The sequence below is a fragment of the Anolis carolinensis genome, unplaced genomic scaffold, assembly GCF_035594765.1.
Source record: "Anolis carolinensis isolate JA03-04 unplaced genomic scaffold, rAnoCar3.1.pri scaffold_7, whole genome shotgun sequence".
Classification (NCBI taxonomy): Eukaryota; Metazoa; Chordata; class Lepidosauria; order Squamata; family Dactyloidae; genus Anolis; species Anolis carolinensis.
Genome location: NW_026943818.1, coordinates 37,960,519 through 37,983,585, shown reverse-complemented (window position 1 = coordinate 37,983,585; position 23,067 = coordinate 37,960,519). Strand labels below are relative to the sequence as shown.

Below are 23,067 nucleotides of genomic sequence, written 5' to 3'. Positions count from 1 at the left end.
TGCGATATTTTATGTGTTTCTACTGTCTGTGGCCCTGAGAAAACAGGATTTGCCAGACTTTGATGATGGGAATACTTTGTTGGGACATGTTAGCTGGCCCTGATTGTTTCCTGTGTGGAATTCCCCTGTTTATTGTTTCCTGTGTGGAATTCCCCTGTTTATTTACTGTCCTGGTTTTAGAGATTATATTGTTCTGCATTATTCTATCCCAGTAATTATTTCATATTAAAGAAGAATCTCACTTATCCAACATTCGCTTATACAATGTTCTGGATTATCCAACGCAGTCTGCCTTTTCATAATCAATGTTTTTGTAGTCAGTGTTTTAAATTCATTCTGATATTTTAGTGGTAAATTTGTAAATACAGTACAGTAGAGTCTCACTTATCCAACATAAACGGGCCGGCAGAACGTTGGATAAGCGAATATGTTGGATAATGAGGAATTAAGGATAACCCTATTAAACATCAAATTAAGTTATGATTTTACAAATTAAGCACCAAAACATCATGTTAGACAACAAATTTGTCAGAAAAGTAGTTCAGTACACAGTAATGCTATATAGTAATTACTGTATTTATGAATTTAGCACCAAAATATCACAATATATTGAAAGCATTGACTACAAAAATGCGTTGGATAATCCAGAACGTTGGATAAGCGAGGCTTGGATAAGTAGGACTGTAAATACTACATAGCATTACTGCGCATGGAACTACTTTTTCTGTCAAATTTGTTGTATAATATGATGTTTTGGTGCTTAATTTGTATAACGATTACCTAATTTGATGTTTAATTGGCTTTTCCTGAATCCCTTCTTATTATCCAACATATTCACTTATCCTGCCGGCCTGTTTACGTTGGATAAGTGAGACTCTACTGTATATTTCTAATCTTATATTATCTGCTCAGAACTGGATTATATGAGGCCCCTTCTTCACAGCTGTATAAAATGCACACTGAAGTGGATTATATGGCAGTGTGGAGTCAAGATAATCCAGTGCAAAGCAGATAATATAAGATTATAAATGGGTTATATAGCTGTGTGGAAGGGCCTTGAGTCTACACTGCCATATAATCCAGTGCAAATTAGATAATCTGTGGAAGAGGCCTAAATGAGGCCTAAATCTGCCTGTCCCCTGAAACCTGGCTGTCCCTTGGTTGCTAGGCAACCAAGTGGGCAGAGATTAGCCCTCTAAACTGGCAGCAATTGGATAAAAAAAAGTATTGCTCTCCCTCTAATTAGGACTTTATTTTTCTTTTCTTTTTGTTGTATCAACCTTGAGGCGTGGATGATGGGTTGTGTTGTCAAATTTTGAGGTTGGGGGGCCTGTACTTTTGTTGTTTTGTGAATTGCCGTGATGCCATCACTCTTTTATATATATAGATATATATACACACAGTATATATATGTATGTATGGGTATGTATCTGTATATACATACATACATGGTGTGTTTCTGTATCTGTATGTGTTTATCTATGTATATATACATACACACACAATATATATGTGTGTATATATATGCGTATATGCATATGTATCTATGTATATATACGCTTATATATACACATGTTATGTCTGTGTATGTATATGTATATGTGTTTGTATCTATGTGTTTATATATATATATACACACACACATATACACACACAGTGTGTATATGTATATGTATCTTTGTATATATACATACATACACACATGGTGTGTATATGTATATATGTGTGTGTATGTATGTATTTATATGCATATATACACACACAGTGTGTATGCATGTGTGTATCTATCTATATACAGTATACAAACATATACACACACTGTATACATACATGCATATGTGTGTCTGTATGTATCTATGTATGTATATATGCGTACATTCACATGGTATGTATATATGCATACATACACACATGTTATGTATATGGTGTGTGTGTATATATGTATATGTATGTATCTATGTATATAAACACATATGCACACAGTATGTATATGTATATGTATGTATATATACATACATGGTGTGTATGTGTATATGTATGTATTTATATGCATATATACACGGTGTGTATGCATGTGTGTATCTATGTACAATATACAAACATATACACACTATGTGTATATGCATATGTGTGTCTGTATGTATCTATGTATGTATATATGCATATATGGTGTGTATCTGTATATATATCTATATGTATGTATGTATATATATATATACACACACACACAAACATACACACAGTGTGTATATGTATATGTATCTATGTATATATACAGGGTGTGTATATGTGTGTGTATGTATCTATGTATATATACATACATACACACCATGGGCATATGTATATGTGTGTGTGTGTATGTATGTGTACACACAGACGCAGATACAAGCACGCAGTATATAAATAGAAAGGATGAGCTATATAGCTATGTATGTATGCAGTGCTCAGGTACAGCCACAAGGGGGCAGTCTATGGATAGAAATGAATAGCTTTTAGATCTGTATGATTTCAGTGCTCAGATGCAGCCACAAGGGGGCAGTATCTATCTATCTATCTATCTATCTATTTATCTCTCTATCTTATACAGTATATATATAAAAGGGTAATGAAATTTCGGCCTAGGACAAAACAACAAAACTACACATCCCAGAAACACTAAACTTGACAGTACAACCCCTCATCCATGCCTCTACGTTCATACAACAAAAAGAAAAGAAAAATAAAGTCCTAATTAGAGGGAGAGGAATAATTGTTTTTATCCAATCGCTGCCAGTTAGAAGGCTAAGCTCTGCCCACTTGGTCTCCTAGCAACCCACTCAGCCTAGGGGACAGGCAGAGTTAGGCCTCACTTAGGCCTCTTCCACAGATTATCTTAATTTGCACTGGATTATTTGGCAGTGTAGACTCAAGGCCCTTCCACACAGCTATATAACCCATTTATAATCTTACTAGCTGTGCCCGGCCACACGTTGCTGTGGCGGAGAATGGTGGTATGGGAAATAAAGTATTGAGGAATTGGTGGTAGTTAAGGTAAAGGGTAAACGTTTTCCCCTGACGTTAAGTCCAGTCATGTCTGATTCTGAGGGTTGGTGCTCATCTCCATTTCTAAGCCGAAGAGCCGGCGTTGTCTGTAGACTCCTCCAAGGTCATGTGGGATGACTGCATGGAGCGGCGTTACCTTCCCGCCGGAGCAGTACCTATTGATGCACTCACATTTACATGTTTTTGAACTTCTGGGTTGGCAGAAGCTGGGGCTAACAGTGGGGGCTCTCTCCGCTCCCCCAATTCAAACCTGCGGCCTTTCGGTCCAGAAGTTCAGCAGCTCAGCGCTTTAACATGCTGTGCCATCAGGGGATATTATTTCCTAAAGGTTGTGAATATACAATATTTCTGATTGTTTTTTGTTTTGTTTTTTGTCTGTTGGAAGCAAGTATGAATGCTGCAATTAGGAAAAATGATTAGGATGTAATGGCCTTGCAGATTTAAAGCCTAGCTGTTTCCTCCCTGAGTGATTTTTTGGTTGGGAGGTGTTAGCTGGCCCTGATTCTTTCCTGTCTGGAATTGCCTTGTTTTCAGAGTGGTGTTGTTTGCGATATTTTATGTGCTTCTACTGTCTGTGGCCCTGAGAAAACAGAGGATTGGCCAGACTTTGATGATGGGAATACTTTGTTGGGAGGTGTTAGCTGGCCCTGATTGTTTTCTGTGTGGAATTCCCCTATTTTCAGAGTGTTGTTCTTTATTTAGTGTTCTGATTTTAGAGATTGTATTGTTCTGTTTTATTATACCACATTAATTTTTATATATTCTGATTTTAGTGTTTTTGAATACTTGGAGCCAGATTGTATTCATTTTCACGGTTGACCGCAACACAATAATAATAATAATAATAATAATAATAATAATAATAATAATAGTAGTAGTAATGATAGTAATGATAGTAATAATAATGACTTTGGTAATACATAGTGCTTCACTGCCTTCTCAGCTTCCTTTCTGGAAGAATCCTTTCTTGGGAGGTGTTAGCTGGCCCTGATTGTTTCCTTTGTGGATTTTCCAATTTCCTTGCTTTATTTACTTTCTTTATTTCTTTATTACTGTCCTGGTTTAGAGATTATATTGTTCTGCATTATTCTATCCAAGAAATTATTTCATATCAAAGTAAAATCTCACTTATCCAACATTCGCTTATACAATGTTCTGGATTATCCAGCGCAGTCTGCCTTTTCATAATCAATGTTTTTGTAGTCAGTGTTTTAAATTCATTGTGATATTTTACTGGTAAATTTGTAAATACAGTACAGTAAAGTCTTACTTATCCAACATAAGTGGGCTGGCAAAATGTTGGATAAGCAAATATGTTGGAAAATAAGGAGATGTTAAGGAAAAGCCTATTAAATATCAAATTAGGTTATGATTTTACAAATGAAACACCAAAACATCATGTTAGACAACAAATTTGGCAGAAAAAGTAGTTCAATACGCAGTAATGCTATGTAGTAATTACTGTATTTATTAATTTAGCACCAAAATATCACGATATATTGAAAACATTGACTACAAAAATGCGTTGGATAATCCAGAATGTTGGATAAGTGAGTGTTGGATAAGTGAGACTCTACTGTAATTACTACATAGCATTACTGCGCGTGGAACTACCTTTTCTGTCAAATTTGTTGTATAATATGATGTTTTGGTGCTTAATTTGTATAATGATTACCTAATTTGATGTTTAATCAGCTTTTCCTGAATCCCTTATTATCCAATATATTTACTTATCCTGCTGGCCTGTTTATGTTGGATAAGTGAGACTCTACTGTATATTGATAATCTTATATTATCTGCTTAGAATTGGATTATATGAGGCTCCTTCTTCACAGCTGTATAAAATGCACACTGACGTGAATTATATGGTAGTGTGGAGTTAAGATAATCCAGTGCAAAGCAGATAATATAAGATTATAAGTGGGTTATATAGCTGTGTGGAAGGGCCTTGAGTCTACACTGCCATATAATCCAGTGCAAATTAGATAATCTGTGGAAGAAGCCTCAGTGAGGCCTAAATTTTCCTGTCCCCTAACTGAAACCTGGCTGTCCCTTGGTTGCTAGGCAACGAAGTGGGCAGAGATTAGCCCTCTAAACTGGCAGCAATTGGATAAAAACAATTATTGCTCTCCCTCTAATTAGGACTTTATTTTTCTTTTCTTTTTGTTGTATCAACCCTGAGGCATGTGTGATGGGTTGTGTTGTCAAATTTCAAGGTTGGGGGGGCTGTAGTTTTGTTGCTTTGTCCGCTGCCCTGATGCCATCACTCTTTTATATATATAGATATTATCTGTTTGAACTGGATTATCTTGACTCCACACTGCCATATAATCCACTTCAGTGTGCAGTCGGACACAACTGGACTTAATGTCAGGAGAAAACCTTTACCCTTTACCTTAACTACCACCAATTCCTCAATACTTTATTTCCCAGACCACCAGACTTCGCCACAGCAACACGTGGCCAGGCACAGCTAGTCTATCTATATACATAATAAAAACCACATCAGAGTCGAAGATCATCTCGATTCCACCTTTTTCGCAGGCACGATTGGTGGAGACAAGAGACGAGGCTAGGCTGCCAAACTTGCTGACTGGAAGGATGCCAGTTTCGAGTCCGGGGAGCAGGGTGAGCTCCCACCATTAGCCCCAGCACCTGCCATCCTCGCAGTTCGAAAACATGCCAATGTGAGTAGATAAATAGGCACCACTCCGGCGGGAAGGTAAGTCATGGCCATGGCCACATACATGACCTTAGAGGTGTCTACGGACAACGTGACTCTTCTCAACGTATCTCGTATCAAATTTGTTAAATTCGTGCATCCGAAGCGATATTAGAAACCTGCAGGAAACATGGGTGGTGTCATGAAATATGATGGAATTGTATGAATGGGGCTTGAATGGTTTTCCAGTCAATGTATGAATGGTATGAAGGGTTTTCTCTGTAATAGGCAGTAAGAGCACCTAAAGCTTCAGAAAGATTCTGTTCGACCCTTTCAAAGCTCTCTGCTTGGGCGGTGATGGCACGATCATCAGCGTATGCAAAATAAGTCCCAACAGGACGTTGTAAATCTGGCGCAACAAGGAGATTGGTCTATAGCTTTTTTGGGCTGTTGCGGTCCTTGCCCAGTTTCCAACACACCTCACAACCTTTGAGGAGGCCTGCCCTAGATGTGGGCGAAATGTCAGGAGAGAATGCTTCCGGAATGTGGTCATTCAGCCCTGAAAACTCACAGCCACCCAGTGATTCCGGCCATGAAAGCCTTCGACAACACATTAAATATGAAATAGCAGGTAAAACGAAGACCGGGAAGCGTAATATTAATAATAATCTCTATATATAAAAATGTAATGTACGTTTGTAGGATTGAGTAAACAACAAAACCATTGGACCAAATCACACCAAATTTGGCCACAAAAGACATAGTCACCCAATCTAAGTCTTTCCATCAAAAAACCCCTATAATATTAGGTGCAAATTACAGAAAACCCCCAAAACCAAAAGTTACTAACCACACATGCGCAGAGTCCCTTTCTTCCTACCTACGGGAATCTTCGGTTGCCCACCTCGAATAGCACTGAACAGCTTTGCAGCTTCAAACACAGGCTGCTTCCCATTACATTATTTTCCATAACAACAGACTACGTCACACCAATGTGTGGCTGAGTACAGCTAGACATATTTCAGATACGAAAAAAACCAGAGCCAGCTAACACCTCACAACAAAGGAGTCATCATCATCATCATCATTATTATTAGGATCCTGGGAACCATCAAAATGAACCTAACCTGGGAGCCAGCATCAAAAAAATTCTACAATCTGGACAGGAAATAAAGAACAACACTCTGGAAATAGGGTATTCCAGATAGGAAACAACCAGGGTCAGCTAACACCTCCCAACAAATGATTCCCCCAGGGAGGAAACAACCAAGGCCATTCAGTGCTAATCACAGTGAATAATAACAATATTCATACTTGTCTCCACAAATAAAAACCCACTTAGGACGACGCCACAGCAACGCGTGGCCGGGAACAGCTAATAAAAATAATACTAATACTACTACTACTACTACTAATAATAATAATAATAATAACAATAAAGGAAAGTGAAGAACCTGCTTTGATTGAAGTAAAAAACCAGAAACCCCTCAAAGCACAGCAGACAAAAAAACCAATACAAGAAAACCGCACTACAAACTAGAGCTGACAGCTGGCACAACAAAACATTGCATGGAAAGTTCCTTGACAAAATGGAAGGAAAAGCTGATAAGGAGAAGACCTGGCTCTGGCTCACGAATGGGACCCTGAAGAAGGAGACAGAAGGCCTGATCCTTGCAGCCCAGGAGCAAGACATCAGGACAAAGGCCATTCAGGCCAAGATCGAAAAATCAGCTGATGACCCAAAATGCAGACTGTGCAAGGAAACCGACGAAACCATTGATCATATCCTCAGCTGCTGTAAGAAAATTGTACAGACAGACTACAAACAGAGGCACAACTATGTGGTCCAAATGATTCATTGGAACTTATGCCTCAAGTCCCACCTCCCAACAGCAAAGAACTGGTGGGATCACAAACCTGCAAAAGTCTTGGAAAATGAGCACGCAAAGATACTGTGGGACTTCCGAATCCAGACTGACAAAGTTCTGGAACACAACACACCAGACATCACAGTTGTGGAAAAGAAAAAGGTTTGGATCATTGATGTCACCATCCCAGGTGAAAAACAACGAGGAAAAATTCAGCCGCTCTCAGGACCTCAAGATTGAACTGCAAAGACTCTGGCAGAAACCAGTGCAGGTGGTCCCGGTGGTGATGGGCACATCAAAAGATCTCAGCCGGCATTTGGAAACAACAGAGATTGACAAAATCACGATCTGCCAACTGCAAAAGGCCACCCGAGTGGGATCTGTGCGCATCATCCGAAAATACATCACACAGTCCTCGACACTTGGGAAGTGTTCGACTTGTGATTTTGTGATACGAAATCCGGCATGTCTATTTTGTTTGCTGTGTCATAATAATAATAATAATAATAATAATAATAATAATAATAATAATAATAATAATAATAGTTCAGTCCTAGACACTTGGGAAGTGTTCGACTTGTGATTTTGTGATACGAAATCCGGCATGTCTATCTTGTTTGCTGTGTCATACAATAAAATAATAATAATAATAATAATAATAAGAAGAAGAAGAAGAAGAAGAAGAAGAAGAAGAAGAAGAAGAAGTGCGCACTAGAGGGCAGGCTGCTCTTGCTTGGGTTGCATTGCCAAGGCTGTGAGTGTGGGCGGGAGCACCGGTACATCTTCCTCCCACATCCTTACCACGTCCACCCGGCCTCCCACCTGCCGCCTTGTCTCTTTGGAGATCACTTTACATTGGGAAATGTGTCCGTATCGTTCAGGAGAGCCAGGAAGGACGGAGAGAGAAAGACAGAGAGAGAGAGAGAGAGAGAGAGGCCCACCTGTTCTGGCAGGTGCGCAGGCGCCACATGGGACCCAATGCGCAGACTAAAAATAAACCCACCGCCAAGGCGAGGGGAGACCCGGAGCCTAGCGGGGATTCTTCCTCTGGTGCTCCAGAAAGTAGGGCGCGGATTCGATAAAATAAAGTTTAGGAGGAACTTTGCAATGGTGAGATTTATAGTTCACTTACAATCAAAGAGCATTCTGAACTCCACCAACAATGGAACTGAACTAATCTTGGCACACAGAACTCCCACGACCAACATAAAATACTAGACGGGTCTGGTGAGCATTGATCTTGAGTTTGGGATTTATAGTTCACCTACATCCAGACTCCAAACAATGATGGCTCTGGACCAAACCGGGCACGGATACTCAATATTCCCAAACACTGGTGGAGTTTGGGGAGAACAGACCTTGACATTGGGGAGTTGTAGCTGCTGGGATGTATAGTCCACCTACAATCAAAGAAGACTCTGAACTCCACCCAAACTTCCCACACAGAACCCCCATCACCAACAGAAAATACTGGAGGGATTTGGGTTCCGAAAGCCATCAGAAATATATGTTTTCTGATGGTCTTTGGCGACCCCTCTGAACCCCTCTGGATGGCCATCTGTCCGGAGGGCTTGCATGGTGTCTTCCTTTACGGCAGAAGAGGGATGAACTGGGTGGCTCCTGGGGGTCTCTTCCAACTCTAGGGTTCTATGATTCCATGATCTCTCCTTCCTACTCCCCTTTTCCTTCCTTCTTTCCATTCTTCCTTGTTCCCTTTCTCCTTCCTTCCTTCCTTTCTTCCTTCTTTCCCAATCTGATGCTCCTTCCTTCCTTCCTTCCCACTCCCATCTACCTTTCCTCTACCCTTCCTTCCTTCCTTCCTTCCTTCCTTCCTTCCTTCCTTCCTTCCTTCCTTCCTTCCTTCCTTCCCACTTCTCACTCCTTTCTTCCTTGTTCCTATCTTCTTTCCTTCCTTCCCACTCTCTTCCTTCCACCTTCCTTCCCTCCTTCCTTCTAACTTCTCTCCTTCCTTCCGTCCTCCCTCCCTCCCTCCCTTCCCTTCTTTCATTTCTTCCTTGCTCCCTTACTCCTTCCTTCCTTCCCACTTCCTCCTTCCTTCTTTCTACCTTTTCTTCTTCCTTCCTTCCTTCCTTCCTTCCTTCCTTCCTTCCTTCCTTCCTTCCTTCCTTCCACCCTTCTTCCCTTTCTTTGTTGCTCCCTTCCCTCCTTCCTTGTCACAACCTTATTTTCTTCTGTCACCTTACTCCCTCTCTTTTTCCTTCTTTCCTTCCTTCCTTTCCACTGCCTTCTTCCTTCCTTGTCTCTCCTTTCTCCCTCCCTCCCTCCTTCCCTCCATCCTTCCTTCTTCCTTCCTCCCTCCCTTCCTTCTTCCCTTTCTTCCTTGCTTCCTTCCTCCTTCCTTCCCTCCCACTTCCTTCTTCCTTCCTTCCTTCCTTCCTTCTCCCTTCTTCCTTCCTCCCTCCCTCCCTCCCTCCCTCCCCACTCCCTTCTTCCTTCCTTCCTTCCTTCCTTCCCACGCCCTTCTTCCTTCCTTCCTTCCTTCCTTCCTTCCTTCCTTCCTTCCTTCCTTCCTTCCCACTCCTTCCTTCCTTCCTTCCTTCCTTCCTTCCTTCCTTCCTTCCTTCCTTCCTTCCCACACCCTTCTTCCTTCCTTCCTTCCTTCCTTCCTTCCTTCCTTCCTTCCTTCCTTCCCACTCCCTCCTTCCTTCCTTCGTTCCGTCCCACTCCTTCCTTCCTTCCTTCCTTCCTTCCTTCCTTCCTTCCTTCCTTCCTTCCCACACCCTTCTCCTTCCTTCCTTCCTTCCTTCCTTCCACCTTCCTTCCACCCTTCTCCTTCCTTCCTTCCTTCCTTCCTTCCTTCCCACTCCCTCCTTCCTTCCTTCCTTCCTTCCTTCCTTCCTTCCTTCCTTCCTTCCCACTCCCTCCTTCCTTCCTTCCTTCCTTCCTTCCTTCCTTCCTTCCCACTCCCTCCTTCCTTCCTTCCTTCCTTCCTTCCTTCCTTCCTTCCCACACCCTTCTTCCTTCCTTCCTTCCTTCCTTCCTTCCTTCCCACACCCTTCTTCCTTCCTTGCTTCCTTCCTTCCTTCCTTCCTTCCCACACCCTTCTTCCTTCCTTCCTTCCTTCCTTTCTTCCAACTCCCTTCTTCCTTCCTTCCTTCCTTCCTTCCTTCCTTCCTTCCTTCCTTCCTTCCTTCCCACTCCCTTCTTCCTTCCTTCCTTCCTTCCTTCCTTCCTTCCTTCCTTCCTTCCTTCCTTCCTTCCTTCCTCCCCACTGCCTTCTTCCTTCCTTCCTTCCTTCCTTCCTTCCTTCCTTCCTTCCTTCCTTCCTTCCCACTCCCTTCTTCCTTCCTTCCTTCCTTCCTTCCTTCTTCCTTCCTCCCTCCCTTCCTTCTTCCCTTTCTTCCTTGCTTCCTTCCTCCTTCCTTCCCTCCCACTTCCTTCTTCCTTCCTTCCTTCCTTCCTTCCTTCCTTCCTTCCTTCCTTCCTTCCTTCCTTCCTTCTCCCTTCTTCCTTCCTCCCTCCCTCCCTCCCCACTCCCTTCTTCCTTCCTTCCTTCCTTCCTCCCCACTCCCTTCTTCCTTCCTTCCTTCCTTCCTTCCTTCTCCCTTCTTCCTTCCTCCCTCCCTCCCTCCCTCCCTCCCTCCCTCCCCACTCCCTTCTTCCTTCCTTCCTTCCTTCCTTCCTTCCTTCCTTCCTTCCTTTCTTCCCACTCCCTTCTTCCTTCCTTCCTTCCTTCCTTCCTTCCTTCCTTTCTTCCCACTCCCTTCTTCCTTCCTTCCTTCCTTCCTTCCTTCCTTCCTTCCTTCCTTCCTTCCTTCCTTCCTTCCCACTCCTTCCTTCCTTCCTTCCTTCCTTCCTTCCTTCCTTCCTTCCTTCCTTCCTTCCCACTCCCTCCTTCCTTCCTTCCTTCCTTCCTTCCTTCCTTCCTTTCTTCCCACTCCCTTCTTCCTTCCTTCCTTCCTTCCTTCCTTCCTTCCTTCCTTCCTTCCTTCCTTTCTTCCCACTCCCTTCTTCCTTCCTTCCTTCCTTCCCACTCCCTCCTTCCTTCCTTCTTTCCTTCCTTCCCACTCCCTTCTTCCTTCCTTCCTTCCTTCCTTCCTTCCTTCCTTCCTTCCTTCCTTCCTTTCTTCCCACTCCCTTCTTCCTTCCTTCCTTCCTTCCTTCCTTCCTTTCTTCCCACTCCCTTCTTCCTTCCTTCCTTCCTTCCTTCCTTCCTTCCTTCCTTCCTTCCTTCCTTCCTTCCTTCCTTCCCACTCCCTTCTTCCTTCCTTCCTTCCTTCCTTTCTTCCCACTCCCTTCTTCCTTCCTTCCTTCCTTCCTTCCTTCCTCCCCACTCCCTTCTTCCTTCCTTCCCACTCCCTTCTTCCTTCCTTCCTTCCTTCCTTCCTTCCTCCCCACTCCCTTCTTCCTTCCTTCCTTCCTTCCTTTCTTCCCACTCCCTTCTTCCTTCCTCCCTCCTTCCTTTTTTCTTCCCTCCCTCCTTCCTTCTTCCCTCTCACTCTTTCCCCACTTCCCTTCTCTCCTCCTCGGCCTCATCTCCATGTATCTGGGTCAACCTCCGGATATGATCTCCGGCTAAATCTGTCCAAGCCTTCGTTCTTCTCTCCAGGCGAATCACCTTCAATCCTACGATGACCCCAAACATCTCAGGAGGGTCTGCAGGACCGCCAAGAGGTTGAACTTGAAGGACATGAGAGCTATAGCTAAACATCTGGAAACTAGCACCATTGCATCCATTGGTGTTGGAATATTAAGACATTATTATTATTATTATTATTATTATTATTATTATTATTATTATTATTAATAATAATTGTACAAACCTCAAATCAGCCCGACCTTGTGACACCCATTGAGATGAGCAACACTTGAAACACCCATTGTTTATATCCACTAGTACCATTGCATGCATTGGTGCTGGACTATTAAGACATTATTATTATTATTATTAATTGTACAAACCCCAAATCAGACCCAGCTTTGTGACACCCATTGGGACAGCCAACACTTGTAGCACCCATTGTTTATATAAACTAGCACCATTGCATCCATTGGTGTTGGAATATTAAGACTTATTATTATTATTATTATTAATTGTACAAACCTCAAATCAGCCCGACCTTGTGACACCCATTGAGACGGCCATCACTTGAAACACCCATTGTTTATATCAGCTAGCACCATTGCATCCATTGGTGTTGGAATATTAAGACTTATTATTATTATTATTATTATTATTATTAATATTAGTTTGGGTATCTGGTTCAGAGTTCAGAGACACAATTTGAACCCTCCTGACAGATGGACATCCAGCTTCTGTTGATGGAATCAATGGCTTGGATTCTATGCCGAACTTCACTAAATGCTAGAGTTGGAAGGGACCCCCAAAGGTCATCCAAACCAAGCCTATTAAAACCTTCCCGAGTCCTTTAGCCACCCAAGTCCTATTATTATTATTATTAATTGTACAAACCTCAAATCAGCTCTATCCTTGTGACACCCGTTGGGACAGCCAACACTTGTAGCACCCATTGTTTATATTAACTAGCACCATTACATCCATTGGTGTTGGAATATTAAGACTTATTATTATTATTATTATTATTATTAATTGTACAAACCCCAAATCAGCCTGACCTTGTGACACCCTTTGGGACAGCCAACACTTGTAGCACCCATTGTTTATATCAACTAGTACCATTGCATCCACTGGTGTTGGAATATTAAGACATTATTATTATTATTATTATTATTATTATTATTATTATTATTAATTGTACAAACCCCAAATCAGACCCAGCCTTGTGACACCCATTGAGACGGCCATCACTAAAAGCACCCATTGTTTATATCAACTAGTACCATTGCATCCACTGGTGTTGGAATATTAATACATTATTATTATTATTATTATTATTATTATTATTATTATTATTAATTGTACAAACCCCAAATCAGACCCAGCCTTGTGACACCCATTGAGACGGCCATCACTAAAGGCACCCATTGATTATATCAACTAGCACCATTGCATCCATTGGTGTTGGAATATTAAGACATTATTATTATTATTATTATTATTATTATTATTATTATTATTATTATTATTATTATTATTTGTACAAACCCCAAATCAGCCCGACCTTGTGACACCCATTGAGACGGCCAACACTTGTAGCACCCATTGTTTATATCAACTAGTACCATTGCATCCATTGGTGTTGGAATATTAACATTATTATTATTATTATTAATGACCCTCAAAGGTCATCCAAACCAATGCTATTCTGCCATGCAGGAAGACACAATTTGAACCCTCCCAACAGATGGCCATGCAGCCTCTGTTGATGGATTCAATGGCTTGGATTCTATGCCGAACTTCATCAAATTCTAGAGTTGGAAGGGACCCTCAAAGGTCATCCAAACCAAGGCTATTCTGCCATGTGGGAAGACACAATCCAACCCCTCCCGACAGATGGCCATTCCCACCTCTCTGTGGGACCCGATTTCCTTTCCCTTCTCTTTCTCTCCAAGGAGAAAACGGTTCGCTTGCTCGACGAGATCCGTGGGCAATTTTAAGTCCTTCTTTTCGTTCATTTCCCTCCTTTGTTCTCTCTTCCCCTCCCTCCCTCTCTTTCCTCTTCTCATCCATTTAAACATTAACATTTTGGGGGAAATTACAGTCTTTAATCAGTTCTTGTTTTTTCTTCTTACAACAAAAAAGAGAGAAATATTTACATTTTTCCCCCGAACGAAAAAAGAGACAACAATTATTTAATGACAGAGAGAAGGCACGGGCGTCGCGGGTTTGGTAAGTGCCGGAGACGTAAACTGTCAGCTCCGGCAAGTCAAAATATAGAGCAAATATCCTTAAATAAACAGACCGGGCCTGCTGTTCGTATTTATTTTTGTTTATAGCAGAATGGCAAAGGCGGGCGCGATTCTACGTGCGTTGGCTAAGACGAGTCCATCCTTGCGATGATTCGCTTCTTGAAAATCCAAGGATTCCTCATCCGCCAAGGATTCCCCAGGCTTTGAAGCTGCAAGGCTATTCAATGGTATTCAAGCTGGCCAACAATGGAGTCCCCTAGGTAGGAAGCAGCCAGGCTTTGAAGCTGCAAGGTCACTCCTTGGAAAGTGATGAGTATTGTGGCCAAATCTGGTGTGATCTGGCCCAGTGGTTTTGTTGTTAACTCGGTCCCAATTATGTACATCTATATATATAAAAGAGTGATGGAATCAGGGCAGTGGACAAAACAACAAAACTACAGGCCCCCCCCAACCTCGAAATTTGACAATGCAAGCCATCATCCACGCCTCTAGGTTGATACAACAAAAAGAAAAGAAAAATAAAGTCCTAATTAGAGGAAAAGGAATAATTGTTTTTATCCAATTGCTGCCAGTTTAGAGGGCTAATCTCTGCCCACTTGGTCTCCTAGCAACCAACTCAGCCAAGGGACAGCCAGGGTTCAGTTAGGGGACAGGCAGATTTAGGCCTCTTCCACAGATTATCTAATTTGCACTGGATTATATGGCAGTGTAGACTCAAGGCCCTTCCACACAGCTATATTACCCATTTATAATCTAAATAAAGAACAACACTCTGAAAACAGGGGAATTCCACACAGGAAACAATCATGGCCAGCTAACACCTCCCAACAAAGTATTCCCATCATCAAAGTCTGGCAAATCCTGTTTTCTCAGGGCCACAGACGGTAGAAGCACATAAAATATCGCAAACAACACCACCCTGAAAACAAGGGAATTCCAGACAGGAAACAATCAGGGCCAGCTAACACCTCCCAACAAAAAATTCACTCAGGGAGGAAACAGCCAGGCTTTAAAGTCGCAAGGCCATTACATGCTAATCATTTTCCATAATTGCAGCATTCATACTTGCCTCCAACAGACAAAAAAAAAACCAATCAGAAATATTGTATATTCACCACCTTTAGGAAATAATATCCCCTGATGGCGCAGCGTGTTAAAGCGCTGAGCTGCTGAACTTCTGGACCGAAAGGCCGCAGGTTTGAATTGGGGGAGCGGAGAGAGCCCCCACTGTTAGCCCCAGCTTCTGCCAACCCAGAAGTTTGAAAACATGCAAATGTGAGTGCATCAATAGGTACTGCTCCGGCGGGAAGGTAACGCCGCTCCATGCAGTCATCCCACATGACCTTGGAGGAGTCTACGGACAACGCCGGCTCTTCGGCTTAGAAATGGAGATGAGCACCAACCCAGCTAGTTACATTTATATATGTGTGTGTGTACTACTTGTGTTATTTATTATTTAAATATTATTTAGATTTTTATTTGTATTTTTATACTGAAATATTATCATTATTATTGGGAGTTTTGCTTGTATTACAACTGGATGGCCTTTGGGGTCCCTTCCAAGCCCCTTCAGCGTGTTCCATGATCCGGCAGCTTTGGGACATGAGGATATGTCCCATCATCCAACAAAATGGGGACATGGGTGCCTACTGACACCATGATATGACCCGTTGTCCACCAACCGTGGGAAACCAATCGACATCAAACTATGTTCACAGTCTGAGAAGGACATCAACAGGATGGAAGATGATGGTTAGGATGGGAGATGTTGGCTCTCCGTCATTGGAGGCCTTTAAAGAGAAACTGGAGGTCCACCTCTTGGAAGAACAATCTCCAGAGGATAAGAGGTGCTCAACCTTGGAATATCCTGCCATGGATTGGGACGGAGTCTCCTTTGGAGACCTTTAAAGACAAGCTGGAGGTCCATCTCTTAGACGAACATCCTTCAGAAGGTGAGAGATGCTGGACCCTGGAATATTCTGCCTTGGATTGTGACTGAGTCTCCTTTGGAGACCTTCAACAGAAGCTGGAGGTCCATCTCTTAGAAGAACATCCTTCAGAATTATCCTCTGAAGAATATTCTTCTAAGAGATGGACCTCCAGATGCTCAACTTCGGAATATCCTGCCATGGATTGGAACAGAGTCTCCTTTGGAGACCTTCAACAGAAGCTGGAGGTCCATCTCTTAGAAGAACATACTTCAGAAGATGAGAGATGCTGGACCCTGGAATATTCTGCCTTGGATTGGGATGGAGTCTCCTTTGGAGACATTCAACAGGAACCAGAAGTCCATCTCTTGGAAGAACAAACTTCAGATGGTAAGAGATACTTGACTCTGGAATATCCAGCCTTGGATTGGAATGGAGTTCCCTTTGGAGACCTTCAACAGATGCTGGAGGTCCATCTCTTAGAAGAACATCCTTCAGAATTATCCTCTGAAGAATATTCTTCTAAGAGATGGACCTCTAGATGCTCAACCTTGGAATATCCTGCCATGGATTGGAACGGAGTCTCCTTTGGAGACCTTCAACAGAAGCTGGAGGTCGATCTCTTAGAAGAACATCCTTCAGAATTATCCTCTGAAGAATATTCTTCTAAGAGATGGACCTCTAGATGCTCAACCTTGGAATATCCTGCCATGGATTGGGACGGAGTCTCCTTTGGAGACCTTTAAAGGTCTATCTGTTAGAAGAACAACCTCCAGATGATAAGAGATGTTCAACTCTGGAATATCCTGCTGTGGATTCTGACAGGGTCTTCATTGGAGACCTTTAAAGAGAAGCTGGAGGTCCAACTCTTGGAAGAACAACCTTCAGATGATAAGATGCTTGAAACCACCATATCCTTCCTTGGATTGGGATGGAGTTCCCTTTGGAGACCTTCAACAGAAGCTGGAAGCCCATCTCTTGGAAGAACAGCCTCCAGATGATAAGAGATCTTCGACTATGAAATAGACTGCATTGGATGTTGAGTCTCCTTTGGAGGTCTTCAAGTGGAAGCTGGTAGGTCCATCTCCAAGGTGCTTCCATCTGTAGAGAGTTGCTTCCAAGTCAAGGTTGCGTTGAGTCATCTCTGGGCTTCATTCCAAGTTTTGAAGGACCTCTCCAACTGGTTTTGGGGATCTTTTCAGCACCTTGAACACCTCAAAACACCACAAAAGCAGGTCTCCCGTTCGGTTCTGCGCCCTTCAAAGCCTGGAAGAGAACCCGGCGCGGATCCACCGCGAGACTTTTCCGGCCGGCGTCCCTGGGGCGGCATAGATATCGCTAATGAAATGGGAATTGGAGCTCATTAATTGTTCTGTGCCGCCCCCGGGGCCCTCTCTTCCGCAGCCTTTCTCTCTCTTCTCTCCGTTTTGGACGGAGTTCAAGAATCTGGAGCCGGAGGAGGTGGGGGGAAAAAAGAAGAAGACGCGTCCACCTTCGGAATGAGACAAATGGAGCCGGCAGCTGCCAGCCCTGCCAGTTTCCGAATGCCGCTTTTCTCCGCCTGGCACGAAAGCCCCTTTGTCTGGAGGTTTATGGTGGTGCCGGGGAAGCCGTGTGAGTAGGTAATAATAATAATAATAATAATAATAATAATAATAATAATAATAGTGTCACCAGCCAAAGGCCTATAAATATCTGGGCATATTACAGCTGAACATGTGAAAACTGTGGTCAGCAAAGAATACACACAAAGGGTCAGAAAAATTCTCAAAAGCAAGCTCAATGGAGGCAACACCATCAAGGCCATAAACACCTGGGCCATACTTGTCATAAGAGATACTGCTGGCATCATAAACTGGACACAGGCGGAACTGGACAATTTGGACAGAAAAACAAGAAAACTCATGACCATTCATCACTCACTGCACCCTCGCAGTGATGTTGACCGGCTATATCTGCCTAGAAGATCAGGGGGCAGAGGACTCTTGCAAGTAAAACAAGCCGTCAAAGAAGAAGAACATGCCCTGGCAGAAGATGGAAAGCAAAGTGAAGAACCTGCTTTGATTGAAGTCAAAAATCAGAAAGTCCTCAAAGCACAGCAGACAAAAAATCAGTACAAGAAAACCGAACTACAAACTAGAGCAGAATCAGTACAAGAAAACCGCACTACAAACTAGAGCTGACAGCTGGCACAACAAAACACTGCATGGAAAGTTCCTTGACAAAATTGAAGGAAAAGCTGATAAGGAGAAGACCTGGCTCTGGCTCACGAATGGGACCCTGAAGAAGGAGACAGAAGGCCTGATCCTTGCAGCCCAGGAGCAAGACATCAGGACAAAGGCCATTCAGGCCAAGATCGAAAAATCAGCTGATGACCCAAAATGCAGACTGTGCAAGGAAACTGATGAAACCACTGATCATATCCTCAGCTGCTGTAAGAAAATTGCACAGACAGACTACAAACAGAGGCACAACTATGTGGCCCAAATGATTCATTGAAACTTATGCCTCAAGTACCACCTCCCAGCAGCAAAGAACTGGTGGGATCACAAACCTGCAAAAGTCTTGGAAAATGAGCACGCAAAGATACTGTGGGACTTCCGAATCCAGACTGACAAAGTTCTGGAACACAACACACCAGACATCGCAGTGGTGGAAAAGAAAAAGGTTTGGATAATTGATGTTGCCATCCCAGGTGACAGTCGCATTGAAGAAAAACAACAGGAAAAACTCAGCCGCTCTCAGGACCTCAAGATTGAACTTCAAAGACTCTGGCAGAAACCAGTGCAGGTGGTCCCGGTGGTGATGGGCACATTGGGTGCCGTGCCAAAAGATCTCAGCCGGCATTTGGAAACAATAGACATGGACAAAATCACGATCTGCCAACTGCAAAAGGCCACCCTACTGGGATCTGCAGCAGCATCCGAAAATACATCACACAGTCCGAGACACTTGGGATTTTGTGATACGAAATCCAGCATGTCTATCTTGTTTGCTGTGTTATACAATAAAATAATAATAATAATAACAATAACAACAATAATAATAATAATAATAATAATAATAATAATAACAACAACAACAACACAGTCCTAGACACTTGGGAAGTGTCCGACTCGTGATTTTGTGATACGAAATCCAGCATGTCTGTCTTGTTTGCTGTGTCATAATAAAATAATAATAATACATTCACATTGATTTGCATGGGAAAGGCTAGAAGGCTCACGATAGTAGTAGTAGTAGTAATAGTAATAATGATATTAATAATAATTCGGACAGTGTTCGTCAGAGACTGGATTTCAGTTTCAGTTTTCCCATACAGCTTCAAGTCATCCATGTACATCAGACGTGAAATTTTGTGAGATTTCTTAGATGTTTGATAGCCGAGTGTCATAATAAAATAATAATACTCAATGCACATGCCGATCACCACCGGCATCACCTTCCCTGGCTCGTGCCAGAGTCTTTGCAGTCCGATCTTTACATCCTCGTATCATGTCGGCTTTTCCACTTGCTTCTCCTCGATTGCAACATCGATGATCCATACTTTGGTTTTTTAACACTAATAATAATTAATAATAATAATAATAATATTACTCCGAAGGGGGTTCCTTTTTGGATGCAGAGAGGAAAGCACTCCTGGAAGGGAGGGAGGAAGGGCCACTGTTTTGCAAACAAGCCGGCTGCCGGTCCTCGTTCTGTTTCCATGGCGACTGCGATCGGCTTTTCTCTCTCTCTCTCTCTTTCCCATCACTTTCCTTCCAGAGATGAGAGGACGGTTGCTTTGCGGAGGAGAGAAGGCGCCCTGGGTGGCCTTCGCTTAAGGAAGGAAGGAAACAGAGAAATAGGCGCATGAGAAGGGCGCAATGTGCATGAGAAGGGTGCAAAACACATGAGAAGAGTGCAAGGCGCATGGGAAGGGTCCAGTGCATATGACAAGGGCGCAAGGAGCATGAGAAGAGTGCAAAGCGCATGGGAAGAGTGCAAAGCGCATGAGAAGAGCGCAAGGCACATGAGAAGGGACTAGTGCATATGACAAGGGCGCAAGGAGCATGAGAAGAGTGCAATGTGCATGAGAAGTGTGCAAAGCGCATGAGAAGAGTGCAACGTGCATGAGAAGGGTCCAGTGCATATGACAAGGGAACAAGGAGCATGAGAAGAGTGCAATGTGCATGAGAAGAGTGCAATGTGCATGAGAAGAGTGCAATGTGCATGAGAAGAGTGCAGTGTGCATGAAAAGGGTGCAAGGCATATGGGAAGGGTGCAAGGCACATGAGAAGAGTGCAACGTGCATGAGAAGGGTCCAGTGCATATGACAAGGGCGCAAGGAGCATGAGAAGAGTGCAATGTGCATGAGAAGAGTGCAATGTGCATGAGAAGAGTGCAGTGTGCATGAAAAGGGTGCAAGGCATATGGGAAGGGTGCAACGTGCATGAGAAGGGTCCAGTGCATATGACAAGGGCACAAGGCGCATGAGAAGTGTGCAAGGCACCCAAGAAGTGTGCAAAGCGCATGAGAAGAGTGCAATGTGCATGAGAAGAGTGCAATGTGCATGAGAAGGGTCCAGTGCATATGAAAAGGGAACAAGGAGCATGAGAAGTGTGCAATGTGCATGAGAAGGGCGCAATGTGTATGGGAAGGGTGCAATGCATATGGGAAGGGTGAAAGGCACACAAGAAGGGTGCAAAGCACATGAGAAGAGTGCAATGTGCATGAGAAGGGTGCAGTGCATATGAGAAGGGCACAAGGAGCATGAGAGGGGTACAATGTGCATGAGAAGGGAACAATATGCATGAGAAAGGTGCAAGACACATGAGAAGGGTACAATGTACATGAGAAGGGTGCAATGTGCATGAGAAGGGTGCAATGCATATGGGAAGGGTGCAAGGCACTTAAGAAAGGTGCAAGGAGCATGAGAAGGGTACAGTGTGCATGAGAAGGGCACAAGGAGCATGAGAAGGGTGCAATGTACATGGAAAGGGCGCAAGGCACTTAAGAAGGGCCCAATGTATGGGAAGGGTGCAAGGCACACCAAAAGGGGGCAAGGAGCATGGGAAGTGTGCAATGCACATGGAATTTAAGAAGGCATTTAAGAAGGGCCCAATGTGCATGGGAAAGGAATAAGGCGCATGAGAAGGGTGCAGTGCATATGGGAAGGGTGGATGGCACACTGGAAGGGCTCAAGGCGCATGAGATGGGCGCAAGAAGCATGAGAAGGGCGCAATGTGCATGAGAAGCGTGCAAGGCACACAAGAAGGGTGCAAAGCGCATGAGAAGGGTGGACGGCACACGAAGGGCGCAATATGCATGAGAAGTGTGCAAGGCACTTAAGAAGGGCGCAAGGCGCATGAGAAGGGCGCAATGCATATGGGAAGGGCACAAAGAGCACAAAAAGGAAGTGATTTGCATGGGAAATAATAATAATAATAATAATAATAATAATAATAATAATAATAATAATAATAATAATAATAATGGCATGCCCCCACTTTAACAGCCAAGGCTCAAGAATAATAATAATAATAATAATAATAATAATAATAATAATAATAATAATAATAATAATAATGGCATGCCCTCACTTTAACAGCCAAGGCTCAAGGCTAATAATAATAATAATAATAATAATAATAATAATAATAATAATAATAATAATAATAATGGCATGCCCCCACTTTAACAGCCAAAGCTCAAGAATAATAATAATAATATTAATAATAATAATAATAATAATATAATAATAATAATAATAATAATAATAATGGCATGCCCCCACTTTAACAGCCAAGGCTCAAGGCTAATAATAATAATAATAATAATAATAATAATAATAATAATAATGGCATGCCCTCACTTTAACAGCCAAGGCTCAAGGCTAATAATAATAATAATAATAATAATAATAATAATAATAATAATAATAATAATAGGAGCAGCCCCCTATTTGGTGCAGGAGGTGGCCGCTGCTGTGTGCGACCCGAAAACCCTTAATTAAACCGCTCTGTTAATTAGCGGAGGGAAAGCGCCAGCTCCATTTAATCCCGCTCATCCCCGGCTGCACTTGGCAGAGGCCTTCTATCTCCTTCCTGTCATGATCGCTGTCCGGGGGAAAAAACTCCGCAATGACAGATGTCAAGTCCAATTCAACCAGACGTCAACGTCGGCCTCGTCCAGCGGATTGAAACGATAGGATCGGGGGTTCCTGGATGCAGGATCTATGGAATCTATAGGGCCACTAGCTGTGCCCGGCCACGCGTTGCTGTGGCTTATGGGAAGCCTTGGTTGGCCACGTGGAATAGCAGTGAATAGCCTTGCAGCCTCAAAGCCTGGCCATTTTCTTCTCAATCAAAGAGCCACTTTGGAGTCTGGCTTGTTTGGCCTACCTTTCTAACTGGCAGTTGGGGTAGAAAGGCTCTTCCTTGTCCTCTGAAATTTGGACTATTTTTCTAGTTTTTTTTAAATTGAAAGACATATTTTGGACGACAATGTCTTTTGTGGCCAAATTTGGTGTGATTGGGTTCAGTGGTTTTGTTGTTCACTCCATAGTAAAAACGAACATTTTATATATACAGTAGAGTCTCGCTTATCCAACATAAACAGGCCGGCAGAATGTTGGATAAGCGAATATGTTGGATAATAAGGAGGGATTAAGGAAAAGCCTACTAAACATCAAATTAGGTTATGATTTTACAAATGAAGCACCAAAACATCATGTTAGACAACAAATTTTGCAGGAAAAGTAGTTCAATACCCAGTAATGCTATGTAGTAATTAC

At 42.8% G+C, this 23,067-nt stretch overlaps 1 protein-coding gene across 1 annotated transcript; it reads right to left on the bottom strand.

The window, feature by feature from the left end:
• Nucleotides 1-14,208: 14,208 nt before the first annotated feature.
• Nucleotides 14,209-21,857, bottom strand: LOC134293155 (uncharacterized). Its single transcript, XM_062959839.1, has 2 exons — nucleotides 19,890-21,857; nucleotides 14,209-14,747 (listed from the first exon to the last, which is right to left on the bottom strand). Exon 1 carries the CDS (start codon nucleotides 21,244-21,246, stop codon nucleotides 20,113-20,115), a length of 1,134 nt encoding a protein of 377 aa, XP_062815909.1. The 5' UTR covers nucleotides 21,247-21,857; the 3' UTR covers nucleotides 14,209-14,747; nucleotides 19,890-20,112.
• Between the last annotated feature and the right edge of the window lie 1,210 nt (nucleotides 21,858-23,067).